The sequence below is a fragment of the Drosophila pseudoobscura genome, chromosome X (genome assembly GCF_009870125.1).
Source record: "Drosophila pseudoobscura strain MV-25-SWS-2005 chromosome X, UCI_Dpse_MV25, whole genome shotgun sequence".
In the NCBI taxonomy this organism is placed as follows: Eukaryota; Metazoa; Arthropoda; class Insecta; order Diptera; family Drosophilidae; genus Drosophila; species Drosophila pseudoobscura.
The window spans coordinates 46,193,960-46,212,284 of NC_046683.1; the positions used below are offsets into that span (position 1 = coordinate 46,193,960).

The following is an 18,325-nucleotide window of genomic DNA, read 5'->3' on the forward strand; positions in this document are numbered from 1 at the left end:
AAACAGAATCGAATTAACGGAAATGGTTATAAACTGAATTTGAAATCGAAGAAGGGTTCGAAGAGCCAGCTTCGGCAATTAACATCCGCTAATAAGAAGTATAGTGGAAGCCTAAAACCATAAATTTAGAGAATATACTGAATATTCCTTAACTCTCATTACCCTACTCCTAACACACTCTGCTACTTAAATCCTGTTGATAATTCTAGAATTGAAAAGCATGCAAAAATACAGAGAGAGCAAGAGAGAGAGAGTGCAATGGTTCTTGACGCAAAAACACCCCCGATAACCCTTGAACACGTTCGGCGCATGCGTTAGCTTTTGGTTTGTGTATTGGCTAAAGCTCACCATAGCTTTAGCTATGATTATGGTGAATAAATAAGAATTTGAAATTTAAAAGCATTCAAATTCGCAAATAAAAAAGAATATGATCAAAATGATAAAAATGATAAAAAGTGAAGCAATAAATATTCTGGGAATTCATTAATACAAGCAATATAAAATAAATATAAGTATATATACTAGTATTTGAGATATTTTCATCATAAATAATACAGAAACCCGAAATAAACGCAAGGGGAAACGTCAAACAAAGATCAGGCTCATCAACGCTTTCCGCAGACTGACTCGTGTTCCTCCAACTGACAGATTTACTGAACGAAAACTAATCCCCCGTAAACTTAAAGAATATAACACGCAGATATGTATATGTATAAAGAATGAGAAGAATACAAAGCAAGAAAGATATGCTGTCGGATATGATACGTTATCGTATTATATAGTGCATGGTATGTACATATTTCGATTTTGTTAATAATTACCTGACATCGACCTTTACTCGGCCTTCATTTATCTAAGGTTATGATTATAATAAGCATATGTAAACACACTACAAATGTTCAATTTTATATCACTTTATTCAACGTTAACGTTTTACGTTAATATTTTCATGGTTGTTGTTTAATAGTACAGTTTCTACTGTAATGTAGCTATACTTTTATGGGTGGGTGTGTGTGTATTGTATGGGGGCGGGGATTGCTCGAAATCTGAACATTTAAACAATTAAATATAATAATAATAGAGACGTCACACGCTAGAAATAACATTACGGGTATAAACTTAGGCTTATTGTACATGTATGTATGTATCTTTTTTTATATATATATGTATATATATAGTCGTAGATTATAGTAGGTATAGTTTTATGTATGTATATGTATATGTAGATGTATCGTACCGTTAGATATCATTGCTTTAGCACAGCACTTTAAACACTTAATTGCCAGTATAAATAATGAATGTTCTTGCCATCGCAAAATTATAACAATTTTCAACAGAAAACAAAAAATAATTTCAAGAAATCAACGACAATTTATTTCTTCTTTTAGAAATCATTAAAGTACTGCAAATCTCTTTGGTCTACTGCCTTGGCCGGCTTCCAATCCTGCTCGGGATAATCATCAAAATTTTTCGTATCCCCATCATGATGTACATCGGGCAAAATTGGTGGCTAATAAACGAGACAAATTCAAGGGTAAATAATTATTATTTTGATTTATAATTTCTTTTAATGATTGTATATTTATGGGTTTTGTAAATTGGTACTAAAGGGGTCCGAAATAATAATGGGATATGCATACAATCGTTGGGGAATAGGGGTATCTAATAGTTATGATGAAGACAATACCCCTATAGAAATCATGTTTATCCAGAAATCAAGATATAACTTATAATAAATACACTTATGTGGATACATTATTCCCTTTCAATAACTTTATAGCCTGCCCATCTGTTATCCTTATATGGTTTTAGCAATGAAAAATCTCTCGATAAGTGCAAAAATCTGCACAATCTGTTACGATCAATTCTGACGCATCTCGCAGTGTCTCTCACGCCTGGTTGGAGGCGTACATTTTGGGCAATTAACGCCTCCTTATGGGCTCCCCTTTTGTTACATTTCACTCGCACTCGCCTTTGGAGCGTTTTGTTGCGAATGAATCGGTAGATTTATGGGGGCCAACACCCACCCAAGCACCCAGCCAGCCAGTCAGCCAGTCAGCCAGCCAGCCAGCCGAAATAGACGCTGCGGTCATTAACTAAAGGCATAGCTAATTTTCAAAACTGATTTGTTTATTTGCTTTTAATTACGAAAATGTATAAAAATACATTTGCTAATTCAGAAAGCCCTCCTCCTTCTCCTCAAACAAAATGGGCCAAGCGTGTGTCGCGAAAATCAATATAAAATGGTTATTATTATGAAAATTGCGAAACAAGAGACAGAGGGGATGTACTGTACGTAGAGAGTACATGAGAGCAAAACAGGCCATAACAGAACAGAATTGGACTCACCTTTAGTTTCTTGTTGTAGACGTCATTCCAATTCAAGTGCTTGAACCAGCGATGCCTCTTCACGTCATCGGCACCGTTCTGGGAAGGGGAAAGCATGGAAAGAAGGAAAACCAAATATTAGACGTAAATAACGTTTTGCACTTTCGTAGCTCGTGTTGCGAAACGCGCGACAAATCTATTAACCAAAACCAACAACAACAAAACGGACAAAACGGACGGAATAGAGTAGAAAGAAACAAACTCGCGGAAAAAGAAAAATGATTTCGACAGAATTTATTTAGCTAACTGACAACGAGCATGTGCAGATCTATCTACGAGATCCCGCGATTTGCGATCTGCGAACTGCGATCTGCGATGTCCAACAATTAATGGTTGATATATGCATTTCAATTTTTAATGCCAGCCAGCAGCAACAAAGTCCCCTGCCCTGGCCATCCAAAACAAGTGACAAGTGTAAACAATTCTCTATAAATACCGGATTTAATAAGCCTGCAAATTTCAACAATTTTGTTGCCAAAATATGTGTGTTCTTTCCGAGGGATGGGATGGAATAGGGGCTTGTCGGAAGAGTTTCACAATCGAACAGGTGAAACCAGAAACAATCAAATAAACTTATGACAGCTTTGAAAATGTCTAAAAATAATTTTGAGTACTCTACATAAAATATAAAAGGATCTATGATATTCTATGAAACGGCAGCTGAACAAACTTTCCTCTTCCTAACATAATTGATCTGGCAATAATCGTTTATTTATTCAAATCGTATGTTAGATCTTCAAGAAGTTCGCCTTCTTTTCCTCTCACCTTCATGTTGCCCAGTCGCTTGGTTCTATCATTCACCAACAGCTTCTTGATCAAGTCTTTAGCAATGGGATCCATATGACGTTCCCATTCGATTTTTCCACTCAATATCTTTTCGTATATGCCAAAGGGCTGCTCATCGTAGAATGGTGGATAGCCCACCAGCATTTCATAAATGAGAACACCTACAATAAATGTTATCAATTATTAGTTAAATCAATTTGAGTTTCTTATTTTCGATCTGGCTTACCCAATGCCCACCAATCCACGGCCTTGTTGTGGCCCTTCGATTGTATTATCTCAGGTGCTATATACTCGGGCGTTCCGCACAAGGTCCAGGTGCGGTCCCTTAATTTTTTGGCAAAACCAAAATCTGTGATCTTCAAATGGCCATCGCGATTGATCAGCAGATTCTCTGGCTTCAGATCACGGTAGACAATCTGTAGAGAGTGTAGGTACTCCAGGGCGCTGACGATCTCAGCCGCAAAGAAGTTGGCTAAACGGATTGGCAATAGATTATGTAGCCTGGAGTTCGGGAAGTAATCAGAATATATGTAGGTTTTCTACTTACAAGTTTGACTAGTAAATTTGCCTGCATTACGCAGATATGTGAACAGCTCGCCGCCGCAGACATAATCGAAGATCATATATAGGTTTGAGTCATCTTTTGTGGACCATTCCCTAGGGGGCGGGGGAGGCGAGAAGGAGATACATATGACGTTAATGGAATCACAGAAAGGAAATTGACAAGTGAATTTCCCTCTTCTTTTGAATGATTTATTGTTGATTGTATGTGCACTTATGATATATATTTTCTTGGATATAATGTACTTACAAACTGATGACAAACGGATGTCGTATTTCGCGCAATATATTCCGCTCGTTCTTGACGTGTTCAATCTGCTTTAGACGAATGACTTCGGTCATGGCCAAAATCTTCATCGCACAATACTTCTCCGAAATACGATCGCGGCATAGGCACACGCGTCCAAAGGTGCCAGTGCCTGAAAGGGAGAACAGAGAAAAGGCATGAGTAGGGTATCAAATGTACATATGTTTTCCTTCCCGAATGAATTCAAGCAAAAAAACCGCAAACAAGATTCTTAAATATCGGGGCATGCCCCATTAAAGTGTTTGTAAATGATACGGCTAATGGTCTGTGTGTATGTATGTATGTACATATGGGGAGTGCGGTGCATAATTACTTTTTTCACTTTTGAGCACGTTTTGAGGTTACAAAACCAAGCTCTTGGCTGGGCTTGTCTTGGCTTGGCTTGCCTTTTGCTGGGGTGTTGCCTTACACGCCCAACAGATTTTCTCAACCTTGAATTTTTAATTGGGCTAACGTCCGACTTACGGGGCGAACGAATGTGACCAAGACTGAGGAGAGTAACTGACAGAAAAGGAAACGTGGAACGTGGAACGTGCGAGCATCTCTCATTACCTCGTACCTAAGGCCAAGACCGAGAGGAAAATTTCTATTCATTTTCTCTCTGTTTCGTTTCGCTGTTTAGCGAGTAATGGCATGGCGAAACAACAAAACTGCTACAAATTGATTTGTCTTATAAATCAAATGCCGAAACGCAATCATTTTCCCAATGAGAGTGGGGAAAAGTTTTCCTTTCTGCAGATGCTTTTAGTTTTTCAGCACGTTTACTGTTGGATGCTGATGCCTGATTCGATGTGTTCGATGTGCTCTCCATGTTCCCATTCGGGCCGACAATAATTAGCCATGATTTTCAATGTAATAAAGCAAGAGTGAGCAGATTATTGAACTCGGCCACCAAATATCGGCAGAGCCGCTACAATTATTGGATGTGCCACGTGCGTACCTCCGCCTCCCCCTCCGCCATCCCATCCTTCCTCAGGAAATTATACAAAAGCGGGAACCCGCCAGTAGGCGTGGGAAGTGGGTAGTGGGTAGTGGGTAGTCGGGTGTGGATAGTGGGTGTGGCCCCTCTATGGCCGGCCCCATATGAGTGCACCTGTTTAGGGGGTGGGCCGAAAGCATTACACGTGCAAATCAAATATGAATCTCAGATGTTGTAATTAATGAATTTTGTGCGCCTTTGTTGTACACAAATTGGTTTCTCGATTACGTAGTCGGAATGAATCAGCAACGAAATGGGATTATACATAGGTGCAGGGCTTACGGCGCGAGGGGGAAGGTGATTCGAAAATGATTGCTGATGTTTGCCAGAGATGTAACGAGTCAATGATTCGAAAGTTTTTCCAATTTCTATTCCAAAATATAGCCAAAGATATTGCAGAAATTCCTATACCTTTTTCTTCTCTCAATGATAAATAAAGAAGAATTGAACCAGAGAAAGCCCCCATATCGAACTTTGGACAGTCCTGGCCACATAGAAAAACAATCGAAAATAATCAGCTCATAATAATAAAAAATATACACGATATATTTTTGGGGGAAAGGCAATATCTCTCACTCGATCCAAACAAGATGGAAATAATGTTGTTTAGCAATTGCTTCGGATTCCAATTCTATATTTGGATAAACGATGAATAAATATGCGAAATATGCCAGACGATATAAATCAACCAGATATAACTACATCCAATGAGGGATGCTTTTATGGGTGAAGATCGTATCAGACCGGAGCGGAGTGGAGCGGTGTGGAGCGGAGAACCCCCCCACTCAAGCGAGAACTACTGCAGACACTGGCATCCATTCTGCATGGGCGTGGAGGGGGCTGTGGAAAGTATGGAAATTATTTCCCGTTCGCAATGTTTGAACAAATATTTGGGCCGGGCAGGGCAGGGCAGCAGATCTGCAGTCATGCATGGCACATGGCCATCATGAAACAATAACAAAAAGGAAAAGTTTTCCACAGGAATGTGGGTATAATGATTTGGAAGAAAATAGTTTCTTTTTAAATATTTACACATTTTAATGGTGTAGAATTCGACTGAGAATGTTTAATGGCTTGGGGACCATTTGGGCATTCCAGTAGGGGGTTCTGGTGTCCTAGATATTAAACATTTGATGTTTTAGTGCATTATCCTAGTCTTAGTCATTGCATTTACAAGTAACCGTAAAAGCGATCCCTACTTTCTGTTTCCAGCTATTTTCCACACACTCCACTCTCCCGTGTGAGTGGCATCTTCAGACTCCGCTGGTGCTTGGCACCACTCAAAACGATCTTTTAGCACCTCATACACGAGCCACTTCCAGTGCAGTCTCGTCTAGCATAAAGGAAAGTGCTTTTACCGACAGTTTAACTGCTGCAAGTGCCGCTACTACTGCCCCGTACTGCCCTCCGGCACAGCACCGCGCACCTGACGCCGAGCCAGAGGCAGAGGCAGAGGCAGAGGCAGAGGCTGCTAAACACCGTCTCTGGCCAAAGTGAAATTGTGACAGCTGCAGAGCAGACAACCAACAAGCGGCGCAGACGCATGTGGATGTGGATGCCACGGCTCCAGAGCCAAAGCCAAAGCCAAAGCCAGACGAAGGCACAGACACTAGAGAGCAAAGCCAGTCAACAACAATTAAAGTCTGGCTGAGTTGTGGCCAAACCTGTTGTTTTGCGGCAGACGCAGACGCAGACTCCTTCATAAAAATTGCAGCAGCAGGCAACAGCAGCGGCCGGCAAAAGATGCAACTGGCAAAAAGTGCGTGAAAAAAGGCGAAGAAACATATTTTACATAATACATAAAACTTTCTATTTAACGATGCGATGCGATGCCACACCAACTGACCAGAGACGAGAGACCAGACCCCAAAGACGAGAGACAGGAGACAGTTTCATGTGGCGCGACAGCGTTCATGGATGCAATGCTGTCTCTGGCTCTTACTCTGTCTCTGTCTCTGTCTCTGATGGATGCCTTTAATTTGCCCAAAAATAAATAAAAATCATCTCAGCTTTTCATGAATCTGTGCCAAAACAAAAACAACAAAAAAACGTTAAAATACTGTAAATCGCGGCATGTAAATGGAAAATGGAAATGAATAAACGACCCCCTCCTGGTATAAACTTGGCACACTTTTGCGATTTTTGCTGCAGCAGCTGGCGTTGCAAGTTAAATAAAGTTAATTGCGTTTCATACAGTTCCATTTAAGCAAAGTTTGTTTAAAGATGCATAAATAAAGGAACACTGACTGAGGGAACGAGGTAACGAGGGAATGAGAGACACGGGGATACAATGCAAGCCATGGAGGCCAGGTTAAAAATAATCTACTAGCAAGATGCTTAAGTTTAAACAACATCAAGTCCACATTGAGAACTGATCATAAAGCTTTTGTAAATAATAGCAAACAAAAGCAGCAAAAAGCAGCGTTTTTCAGGTCACTCGATGAGTGCCGAATGAGTAAACTAATTAATGACAAGGAGACTACTAATAGAGGCTGTCTGAATTATATTTCCCACTTAATGCACACTGACAATCCCTCAACACAAACACAGAGCCATTGCCAGAATTCAGCTCTTGGATCATCTGCGTGTACGTTGATCATTTTAGACACAAAATTCAAAAGAACTGCACCACGGAAGTCGCCCACTGACCCACAACCACAGGGACAGGCACAGCCACAGCTACAGCCACACCTTGCCCCATCGAATTTCCATCCGGTGACATCTCCCCCCCTCCCCCCTCCCCCGTCCCCCTCCCACACTTCTCATAATTTAAGCGATTTATGACATTTACAAAGCACATGTTCGCCATTGGCCAACAACCCACCTGCCCGTGCCAGTGGCAGTTCCTGTTCATGCTGTTGCTTCTGTTGCTGCTGTTTCTGTTGTTGACAAGATTTTACACCGCAATTTACAAGCCACAAAAATTGTGACAACAGCAGCAACAGTGGAGGTGGAGGTGGGGTGTGGGGGGTGGAGGCTACCAGAGATCGAACATAAATTCAATGTGGAAACTGCAGGGTATGCATGGATGCAGTTCGATCTGCCAGATGCAAGCTGCATTTTTAGGTCACTTTTATTAATAATACAGAAACAGACCAGACCAGACCAGACCAGAACAGGAAAAAAAACTGCTGTTTATAACGCAATTTTATATGCACATTTAATGTTTGAGAGAACGCCGCGACATGCATGCGAAAATAAAGCCAAACCATGGGCGCAGCCCATCGGACGATTCCGATGTGTGTCTGGGGTGTCCCTCCCATACAGCCTCTCGAGTCTTTTGAGCAGCAGGAGCAGCACATGGGGGATGGGGATGGGGAGAGGGGCACATTCGATCTGGGCATAGTGCCAAATAATAATTTCTATAATATTTGCTTATACGCTCGCTCGATTTTGTTGAAATAAAATTTCGGATATTTGGCTGGCTTCAAAAAGTTTACAGAGATCGAGCGGCGCAGCGTGGTGCGGTGGGGTGGGGGGGATGGGGATGGGGATGGGGATGCGGCGGATTTCAAATTTTCCATGGTATCATAAATTTCTTGTTGACTGATTTTGTCTTTTCATGCGGCGAGCAGAGAATGAAATTATTATTATAAATACACATATGCATATACACATATATACATGCATACATACATATGTATATAGAGTCGCAGATATGTAGATATATTGTTAGAAATGGGCCGCCTGGCACTTAGCAGACAACAAAAAAACCAAGAAGGATGAGGACTGAAAGAGGTAATCCATTTGAACTATGAGTTATACTTTGCAGACGGAACGACGACGACGACGACACACACAACTTGTTGTTCGTACACACGAACAGCCACTGGGACATGTGTTTGCTATCTGACAGATACATTTAGCTGCTTGAGATTTGATTGGTTTTTATTATTTAAAAATCAATTTATTCGAAAAGCGCACAAAAGCCCAACAGCCAGCAGACACTGACACTCTCCCACCGAATTGATTTCAACTGGAAAATGGCAACAAACTCTGTTGTTGGGCCTTGTCTTTGGGCAACTTTATGTCCCAGCCCAGCCGAATTGTATTTCCGAGAATCGTGCGTAAATATTTATCTTTTGCCAGAAATCTATCAATCAATGCGCCCACAAGTAGCAGTCCGCGGCAGTCCACAGCGGCACAGATGGGGCAGTCTAAAAGGATTGTCTGTCCGTCCAGGTCCGCGATCAGCGGTCCATTCATACAGAAAAGCCCCCCGGGCACGGGGAAAATTTGTCAACTTGATATATTGGCTGTGGAAGGTCAGCAGCGTCTAGATTGTCAGATTGTCAGATTGTCAGATTGTCAGCGATTTCCGCATGCCATTTGTCAAGAGATGTCTCCCATAAAAAGAGAAAAGTGGGCCACCAAATAGTCACATGGGGGGCTCTTTTCCATTTGCCAAACTTCTCTGATAGATCATTGATCTTTGGGCAGCATTTCAGATCCCCAGAACATAGTCGAGCTCCTTACTTTTCTCCCGGATGCCTTAATGATGGCATTGCCACCTGCCACGAACTTTCACTCGCAATCCAGTTTCCCGATAGACAAAGATTTCCTTTTCGAGAGAGTCTATTCCACTTCGGTGTTAATTGCAGCCCCAACCATCGATATGACAGCTCTAGCGATATACTTATTGTGGGTTTATGGCCTTTTTCTTGGGTGTTTGGGTATCGAAAGACATGCAGGCAGAACATGCACAAAACAAGAGCTTGTTTCATTTGTTTGTCCAAGGGAAAAACAAAAGATCTGTTGTTGTTTTTCGAAAATTGGGAAAACATTTCTTGGGAAATTTCCCTCAAGGAAATCCCCGTTGGGTGTTGGTGTTTTTTGTTTTGGATTCCATCACTTGCCATGACTGAATCAGACAAGAGTCTGCACGGGAGAAACCTGTGGTGGTCCGTGAGGTGAACTTTCAGTTAATCAATGGAATTTCATACAAGCATCGAGCGAACTATCAATATTTACTGAAAGTCTTAAGGGGACGGCGAAGGGGCAATGTTTTGCTGTTGGTTCAATGCATTTTGTTCCTTCTTCCCATTCAATATAGCTCTCAACATCCCCTGGTTTTTCCCAATTATGGCTACTGCATGCGATGATGATGATGATGCCCGCAGCTCCTGGCTATTGTTCTTATGGTTATTGTTATTATCAAAATGGATAGCCGCAAGGGGGGGGGCAGGCTGATTATTTTCCGTATGCCCTAATAGAAGCGTGACTCACTCGCATTTTTTCTCTCTCTCTCTGCAGTTCCCAGTCCGCAATCCGCAATCCCCAATCCCAATACGAATCCGAATCCCATTTCCATCCGTACTCCCCTGGCTCTGCCATGTGCGCGTGCATGGCATGATATCCGCTCTGGTTTATTTACTTTTTACGGATTTTTCTTGAAAATCGTACTCAATACCTTTGGCCGATTCCATGTTTGTGTGGCAATTGTTTGAAATTAATGCTAGATTACTCATTCGTCGTGTGGCGTGCTATAGTACTGGATGCTGAAAGCCGTTGCGGAAAGGAACCCGCCGGAATTACTCACTCACTCGAGGTGAAAGTTGCTGATTGAGGAATTTCACAGAATGAATTCACACCGGAAAGGCATTCGAGCATCCTATTCTTGGCATAGGGCATGACTTCCAGAGATCTAGGGTGATCTTCTAAACAGAAAATGGAAGCCTGCAGGCAGACTTCTGAGACCATCTAATGTGGTAGGATCGAGTTCTGTGGAAAACCGATTAATTACTCCCACAGCCATTTAAAAATCAGTATAATTATACTTGATTGTTTTTATGCCAAAGGTCGAAGAAATAAATGTTCTTGAGGCAATTACTTACTCCCACATTGATTTTAAGGAACCTTCAATGGATCCCAACTGTTGTTCCGAGCCAAAAACGATCGATAAATAAATGTTTGAAATGATACTTTGAAACCACGACGCAGAGAGCTCCACACGTGTACTCAAAGCTGAATGCAGGAGTAATAAATCTTGAAAACGTCCCGATTTAGCCTCAAACCGAGTAAATATTTATGCCGCAACCGCTTAATGAGATTTTGGAAATCCCCGCCAATGGTGTACTAAACTTAATACAATGCCTAAATGTTTTTCTTTCTTTTCTCTCTATTTTTCGCCATCTCCCACACCAGCGAAGACGTCAAAATGGGAAAACAAATCAAAATATTATGGGCATTAATGGGTTGAGCGTCTATGCGAGAACGTAAGACCCATTCATGATCCTAAACAGAGTCCAAAAATATAGTAGAAGTATACTCGTATACCCGTATACGAACTACACTTTAAATATTTTCTAAATGAATTTTTAGGCAATGAGCAATGAGAGGAGAACAATTTCCTTGGCCTCTGCTCTGCGGTGTGTAGATGCTCATAATAATCATAAGAACCGGCCAAACCATCCGACCATCCCCGTGGCCCATTCAATTTGCGTAATCAATAAGAATTTATTTACGTATTTAAAAGGAATAAAAAGCAATAGAAAAACTGAAGCTAGCGTTAAGCTAGAGCAAACATTAGGCCAGATGATGCATAAAAAATGAGGTAATAAATATTTGAAATTAAATCGCGGAACGAAATCAAAGAATAGCAAACAAAATCAAAAGCCAGAAGGGGGGATAGAGAGGGACAAAGGTGTATGCGAATCAATTCTATCCAGATGAAATAACTGCAGATGAGAACGAATTGATTGAACAGGTGAGAAAACTCTTCCAAAAACCGCATAATCGAATAATCGAAGAAGTACAGAATCATTGCTGATGTGGTATGGAAGCCGTTTGGGGGCTCTTGGTGCACCCTATGCGATCTATCCTTATGATCTCATCAAAGCCTTGACGCTTAAACCGACCTAGAACTCGTACTCGTAATGTGTTTTGATAGCTCCACTCTAAACACAAACAAAACACATGGAAATCTCTGGGCAGACAAGTTGAAGGTAGCCCGAGGGAGACCTTAACATCAATCAATCACTCGATGCGATGCCTGGAACCCAATGTAAACAGCTCTCGCTGTCGTACTATGTTCGTATGACTTACCCACAGTTTTGATTATTTGGTAGTCGTCCAAGTGATATTTGCGAACTCCCTTGGCCGTCTGGACACTGCTGCTCTCATCGGAGTCATCCTCGTCCTCCTCGTCGTCGGTCTCATTGCCGTCATCCTCCTCGATGCTTTCGTTGGAATCATTGGTAACGTCGTCGCCGTCACGACCATCGCCATCATTCTCATCGTCATCGTCCTCCTCCTCGTCCACCTCATTTTCATGGTCAGCGGAGCTTGTTGTGGTTGTGGCACTGCTGCTGCTCCGGCTGCTTACGTGGCTGCTCTGCTCCGGCTTCGGCTCTGGCTCCTCTTCTTCCTCCTCGCTGTAATCGGATTCCAAAGGATCTGATGACTCACTTGAGGCAACGCTATGGCCGCCGCCACCGCCACCCACGCCGTGGCTGCTGCTGCCGTTGCCGCTGCTGCCATTTGCACGGCCCAATTTGAATGTGAACGATGCCTCTGTGTTGGTGTCACTTGCTGGACTTTTCTTCTTGTACGATGACGTCATGCTGCTGTTTCCTGTTCCTGTTGTCAATTTTGACGAGGATCCTGTGCCTGATGTGTTGGACTTGGCTTTGTTGGCGCCGCCACCGCCTCCAGCTGTCAACGGCGTACAGAAGCGGGCGCAAGCGGCTGCGGACATATCTCTGCCAATCCTTGGCTCCTCCTCAATTGTCCTGCGTTTCCTTCTGGCTCTTGCTCTCGCTGGCCCTCTTATGTTGTTCTTCCTGCAAATAGCAATGAACACAGAAATGGCTTAGAATTGGAAGGGAAATTTTGATTAAAAGCTTTGTGTGGAATACGCCTTTTGAAATGGTTGAAATGGTTTCCTTTTGTGGCCAATATCTGCTGATAGATGACCAGATTTTGACGGCTTTCAATTCGAATATCGATGAAATCTTATTGAAATCTTTGATTTATCTTATTTAACACCGATCTACTTTATTTCTCGCTTACAGTCTTTTTGTTCTATACAATTTCCCTGAGGTATAGTCCGGACCTATAGTCGTTTAATTAACCAACGGCGGGGCTGATCGGTGATTGGCCTGGATGGATGGTTCCTTTTGTATTTGGGCCTGACACAGAAGGGAGCAGAGAGGGGAGCTTTTGTGGTGCGCATAAATTGAAAGTAAAATGACATGGCCGCTGGTCAGCAGTGCAACAACAGCAGTATCCAGCAACAAGTGGGCCCCGTCTCGGGTCTCGGGTCTTATCGGAGGACATGCAGGCGGACAGACAACAACGGCATTGTTGATTGTCAGGATGGGAAAATTGAGTCCTATATACCGTGTATGTATGTGTGCTTGCCAAAGGGTTCCTTTTCTTCCATCTCCCGGCACAATCGAGGCGCTCCAGTTAATATCACATACTAATATTATTATTAACAATGAATGCATTCGTGATTCAATTTGATGGCTGGCTGCCTAGCCGGCTGGGTGCCTAGCTGGCTGGGTGCCTGTGCCTGTGCCTGTGCCCGTGCCTTGTGCCAAGTCCCACAACAAAAGAAAGACCAAGAGTGTCGTGTCCCCCCAGACGAGTAACTTAATAGCCGAGACACAAAGGCGCCAAGAACTCTCGACTTGACTTGACTTGATTTGACTTGGGTCTGTCTTGGCGGTGCCGCCCTAATGCACTGATGCATTTAATTTAACGATAGAAAAGTAAAGGAAACGGCCTGAATATGAAAACCTATGGGCCATCTATCTATATGGATGTTCGAATATAAAAATCAATAATCATCTACCAGTTCGAGTGCTTATGGCTTATGGCCCGAGTGGCTTTTATTGTTTAAGCGAGTGCCGGATGAATCTAGGCCAACCAGACAGCCAGCCAGCCAGCCAGCCAAGCAATACGAGTAGAAGAGCATTCAATTGATTCAAAGATTGCACAAAAAGCAACCCCAAAATGGGGCATCGGAAAGAGGAAAGAAAGAAATGGAAAGGATTGATGAGTGATGAGTCATTAGCCAATGGCGGGTATTGGCTGCACCAAAGGCCAAGACTATGACAATGGATTCGACGGGACTGGCAGCTGATATTAAAGTCGGGATTAAAATGGGGCATATGAGGAAAGGTCAATAGATTGAATCCATTTCGAGGGCAGAGAAATGAGAAAATATGAAACAATCTTCGGCGACTTTCGGCTGGTTTTTTTTGTTCGCAGTAAATCCTGCAATATTCCCTTGCTCTTTTGTGTATGATCTTCGAAAATTTCTCAAACATATGTACGTCAATTGTCTCACATCCAAACCGAAACAGAAGCAACAAAATAATTCACCTCACACGCTTCACGCTCTAATGACAAGGCAAATCCCTAAAGTTCTGTATAATATACTTAAATAAATATACCGCGGTATATACCGCTTTGTACATATATTACTGCGCATCAAAAAAAACATTACTAATACTATTTACAGTATTTTATTATGGAGAAACCTTGTCATAATAGAATGTTTTGTTATTTTTGGTATTCACAAAACAAACAAAAAAAAAAACAAAAATATTTATTTGATTTTTGCCTTTGTTTTATATTTGTATTTGTATTATTATTACAGAAACCATATGTATAGATTTTATGAACGATCTGTCACTCAGAATTATTTATGTACGAGTTTAACGTTTTTGCACATTTTCGGGCACTAAAAGTGCGGAAATATAACTTAAAATTGTCCGAGGCAGAGTCCATGGCATGGCATCCGATTGTTTTGAGAATAATTTCTCAAAAAATTATTGGGGGACTGTAAATTAGCCATAGACTACAGCTACAGCAAGTAAAAACAGTCGGACACACGGTCGGTAGTCGGATCTTGGATCTATATAGCCCACTCTGAGCAGCGCCCCACCATTCACCCCATTCACCTTGGTGGCTGCCAAAAATTGAAAATGGAAATGGAAATGGAAATTGGGGTCGTCGTAGTCGTAGTCGTCGTCGAGACTACGTCGAGAGCCAAAATGTTAAATTGTTGCTTAATCTTCCGGTGGCCAGCACTCTATTCTGTCTGATTTCGTGAATGGAAAAAGCCCATCGAAAATTGTATACTATATAATCACATCAATGATCGAAAAGTTTGCCGAAAAGACCAGGTGAATGAAAGTGAAATTAAACATAAATCTGGGGAGGATTAGGAAATGCTACAGATAAATGGCTGTTCCTGCACCCGAAAGGGGCAATGCACTTTTAGTTTCAGTATAATGTTTGATTATTATTTAGAAAAACAAACAGAAGTAGCCTTCTCCCGCGGGGACTTTCCAGATCACCTCATCATTTTCCTCTCTTTTATTCCCTATTTATAATACGTTTGCTTTTTCATCTCCTGACCATCTTCGCCCCAGCTAATTTATTGCCAAAATCTGTCTGTATTCTAAAAGATTTTATTTCATTTTCTTTTTTGGGACGATTTTCTCGTTCCAACAGTTATGAAACTCTTCCCCTGGCGGTGGGCTCTCTAGGCACACCTCAAATTAAGGCACTTTGATTTATACAGAATATTAGAAAATACTTTTGGGGTAACCAGAAACAAGATGAGATTGCTTAATTTTGTGACTGTTGGCCACTTGAACTCTGATTCCCAGAATTAAATTTACGTTCAATGTTTGCAGCATTTATTAATTCGTTGGCCCGGCCAGCGTATAAATTATGTTATTAATTAATTAAAAGCAACGTGAAACGATTTGTTCCGATACATGCATATGTACATATTACGTATGTATAGGTGTGATATATGGATAGAAGTATATAAAAAAAAAACAAGAAAAAAACAAGCAAGAGCTTCTCATATTTTTATCATCGTCATCGGTGTATTTTTGAACAGAGAAAGAGAATTTGTTGTAGGCGTTGGTGGGAATATTATTAATTTGCGTCCACCAGGAAACCAAGTATCAAGAAATGTAATTATGAATAAGTGCATGCGTTCGTATTAACGATCTGGGTGTTACCAAAAACGAAAATTCATTGCCCATTTCAAGTTGACAAAATACAGATTTTCCCCCTGGCACTCTCTGGGCAATAAACCCCAAATGGCAATAATCATCAAAAATAATGCCGGCAAAATGTAATCATAACACGACAAAACCCCCTGCCACACGCTTTGTTTCTTGTTTCTTGTGTGCTGTTCTTGTCCTTCGGAAGGGGGTTTCTCGAGCTCATATAAGGGCGAAAGAGATTTATGGATTTGTTTTTATAGAGCAAGAAGTATTTCCTTTCCGCTGTCCTTGTGCTAGTTCCATGGTACAATATTTGGTGATGAAAATACATAAAACTTTTATGGTTTATGCGTATTAGGAAGTTGCGGCAAAAAATTGAAGTGCTGTCCTTGACTTACTCCGAAGCAAGAGAGTTATGGGAGTGAGGCATGAAGAAAGGCTTCATAAATGGGGTCAACTACATGGAACAAAGCGGTTAGACAGAAGAAATGATGGGAGAATAGCCAAAAAAGGAACTCCCACCAAATTGAGATAAACTAATCTAGGAGCAGGGATCCAATGGATAGCCAAAGAGATTGCCTAAATCTAGGGGCGGCATTCCTCTAGAATAGGAATCTAACTAAGACCACGAGCAAGTGCACAACTTTTCCACTCCAAATATGAAAATAAATCATTTCCTCTTGTTCCCAATTAGCTAATTACAATAATTAAATAAGCTCGGCTAATTTTAGTGCTCAAATCATAATTATCAAGCGAATCGGTCTTCACTTTTTTCTATTTTGGAAAGCAAACATGAATAGATTGTTGCTGCTGGCCACTTTTTACACTGCTTCGTACGAGAACGAGTATTAATGGATTACTCACCCAGCTAGATCCCAGCTAAAGAGCCACAATTGCCGGCTGTTTTGGTTTTTCTTAACGATCGCTGGCGATCTATATTCTTGTCTCTCCGTCTGTCCGTCGGTCGGTCTGTCTGTCTGGCTTTGAGTTCTAATTTTTTGCTGGAGCAAAATTTGAACGCTTGCGAAATTGTTAAAAATAAATATGTTACTTTAAGAGCGCACGATTTTCCGTCGATTTTTCCTCTTTCTTCTGCTGGCCACAGCAGCAACAATAATAACAACAACGAAAAAAAAAAAGCGAAACCCGCAGAAACCGACACAGAAACAAAAATCAGAAATAAACTCAACACTCAGCGTTTTCTCATGGGCTGCTATAGGTACGCCAGATCGACTGGACGACACTGGACCCCGGGAAAGGCGGCGGCGGCGGCGATACTTTGCTTTGCTCTGCTTTGCTTTGCTTTATTTGTGTCACTTTTTTGTGGGCTTATGCTTTTTTGTGCTTTTGTTTTTTTGCGATTCTGTTCGATTCGGTTTGTCGCGCTTTGCTTCTGAAGACAAAGTACCGCTTTAGTTTACAGCAACTTCAAGTGTTTTTTGTTTGTTTGTTTTGGTTTATAGTCAGTCTGCCTTCTTGGGGATCGTGAGATCCGAGACATCTAGAATTTCCGGTTTTGCAGCTTGCAGTTTTTACCCTGTTGCTGTTGCTGTTGCCTTTGCTGTGTCTGTTGCTACTGCTATTGCTATTGCTGTTGTTATGTTTTGTTTTGTTTGTACCTTTTTTTTATCTGCAAGCTGTAACAATTGCAATATGCAAATCAACCGAAACCGAATTATGTGTAATTAATCAAAAAAGTTGCCACAACGTTCGGACAATTTGAATTTTCGGAGATTTTCCAATGCCGATTTTTCAGATTTGTTCAGATATTTCAGATTGTTCAGATTTGATTCAGATTTTCTTTCTGTAGTTCTTTTGTGGGGTTTGTATTGTTGACCAGCCGCTTCCACGTTTTGCACGAAACTGAAACGTAAAATCTGCGAATCGTTTGCCAGAGCTCTCGTTGTCGGAGTCGGCGTCGGCCCCCACTTGATGGCAATATGGTGTGGCAGTGTGGCAGGGGCAGCAGCAGCAGCAACAGCACCAGCGCCAGCGAACGAACATTGATGATGATGATGGCGATGGCGATGGCGATGACGATGACGCTTTGAGCTTTGGGGGGCTGCCAGAGATGCTGCGAGAGATGCTGTGGAGCTTCATTGGATGTTTGTGTTTGCTCTCCATGTGTGTGCCAGTGCCAGTGCCCATGTCGGGTGTAGTGGTGCTGGTGCTGTTGCTGTTGCTGTTGGGCCTCGAGTGTTGTTCCTCTTATGGTCTTAAATGGTTTGGCGGCACAAAGTGGCCAACAGGATCGGTGGATGTAAAAGTTGTCCGTGATAAGGGAGCCCATTGTGTGTCTGGCTAATTTACACAGTGTGTGCTCGTATA

The 18,325-nt window shown here is 41.8% G+C and overlaps 2 protein-coding genes across 5 annotated transcripts; one reads left to right on the plus strand and one right to left on the minus strand.

Moving 5' to 3' along the window:
• Positions 1-1,348: 1,348 nt before the first annotated feature.
• On the minus strand, positions 1,349-17,867 carry Pka-C3 (Protein kinase, cAMP-dependent, catalytic subunit 3). 3 transcript variants are annotated; one of them, XM_033382995.1, is made up of 8 exons: positions 17,621-17,867; positions 12,066-12,804; positions 3,986-4,154; positions 3,722-3,831; positions 3,401-3,646; positions 3,154-3,335; positions 2,350-2,427; positions 1,349-1,510 (listed from the first exon to the last, which is right to left on the minus strand). In XM_033382995.1, exons 2-8 carry the CDS (start codon positions 12,715-12,717, stop codon positions 1,385-1,387), a joined length of 1,563 nt encoding a protein of 520 aa, XP_033238886.1. In that variant the 5' UTR covers positions 12,718-12,804; positions 17,621-17,867; the 3' UTR covers positions 1,349-1,384. The 3 variants fall into 3 exon arrangements, with proteins under 3 accessions (XP_033238886.1, XP_015042850.2, XP_015042849.1); XM_015187364.2 differs by lacking the exon at positions 17,621-17,867 and adding an exon at positions 16,862-17,610 and having other exon boundaries at positions 12,066-12,802; XM_015187363.2 differs by lacking the exons at positions 12,066-12,804; positions 17,621-17,867 and adding an exon at positions 4,356-4,498.
• LOC117184606 (uncharacterized) lies at positions 1,435-7,277 on the plus strand. 2 transcript variants are annotated; one of them, XM_033382996.1, is made up of 2 exons: positions 1,435-1,534; positions 6,234-7,277. In XM_033382996.1, the coding sequence occupies exons 1-2, from the start codon at positions 1,484-1,486 to the stop codon at positions 6,516-6,518; spliced, it is 336 nt and encodes a 111-aa protein (XP_033238887.1). In that variant the 5' UTR covers positions 1,435-1,483; the 3' UTR covers positions 6,519-7,277. The 2 variants fall into 2 exon arrangements, 1 of the variants encoding a protein (XP_033238887.1); XR_004470017.1 differs by lacking the exon at positions 1,435-1,534 and adding an exon at positions 4,541-4,974.
• Positions 17,868-18,325: the final 458 nt, after the last annotated feature.

Excerpts from the sequence above, each read along its gene's own strand:
- Pka-C3 (XM_033382995.1), bottom strand. The coding sequence starts at position 12,717 with ATGTCCGCAGCCGCTTGCGCCCGCTTCTGTACGCCGTTGACAGCTGGA. Across the intron at positions 2,428-3,153 it reads AGCGACTGGGCAACATGAAG|AACGGTGCCGATGACGTGAA; the intron begins GTGAGAGGAAAA and ends TCCCCTTCCCAG. Across the intron at positions 1,511-2,349 it reads TCTACAACAAGAAACTAAAG|CCACCAATTTTGCCCGATGT; the intron begins GTGAGTCCAATT and ends CTCGTTTATTAG.
- LOC117184606 (XM_033382996.1), top strand. The coding sequence starts at position 1,484 with ATGATGTACATCGGGCAAAATTGGTGGCTAATAAACGAGACAAATTCA. Across the intron at positions 1,535-6,233 it reads TAAACGAGACAAATTCAAGG|CTATTTTCCACACACTCCAC; the intron begins GTAAATAATTAT and ends TTCTGTTTCCAG.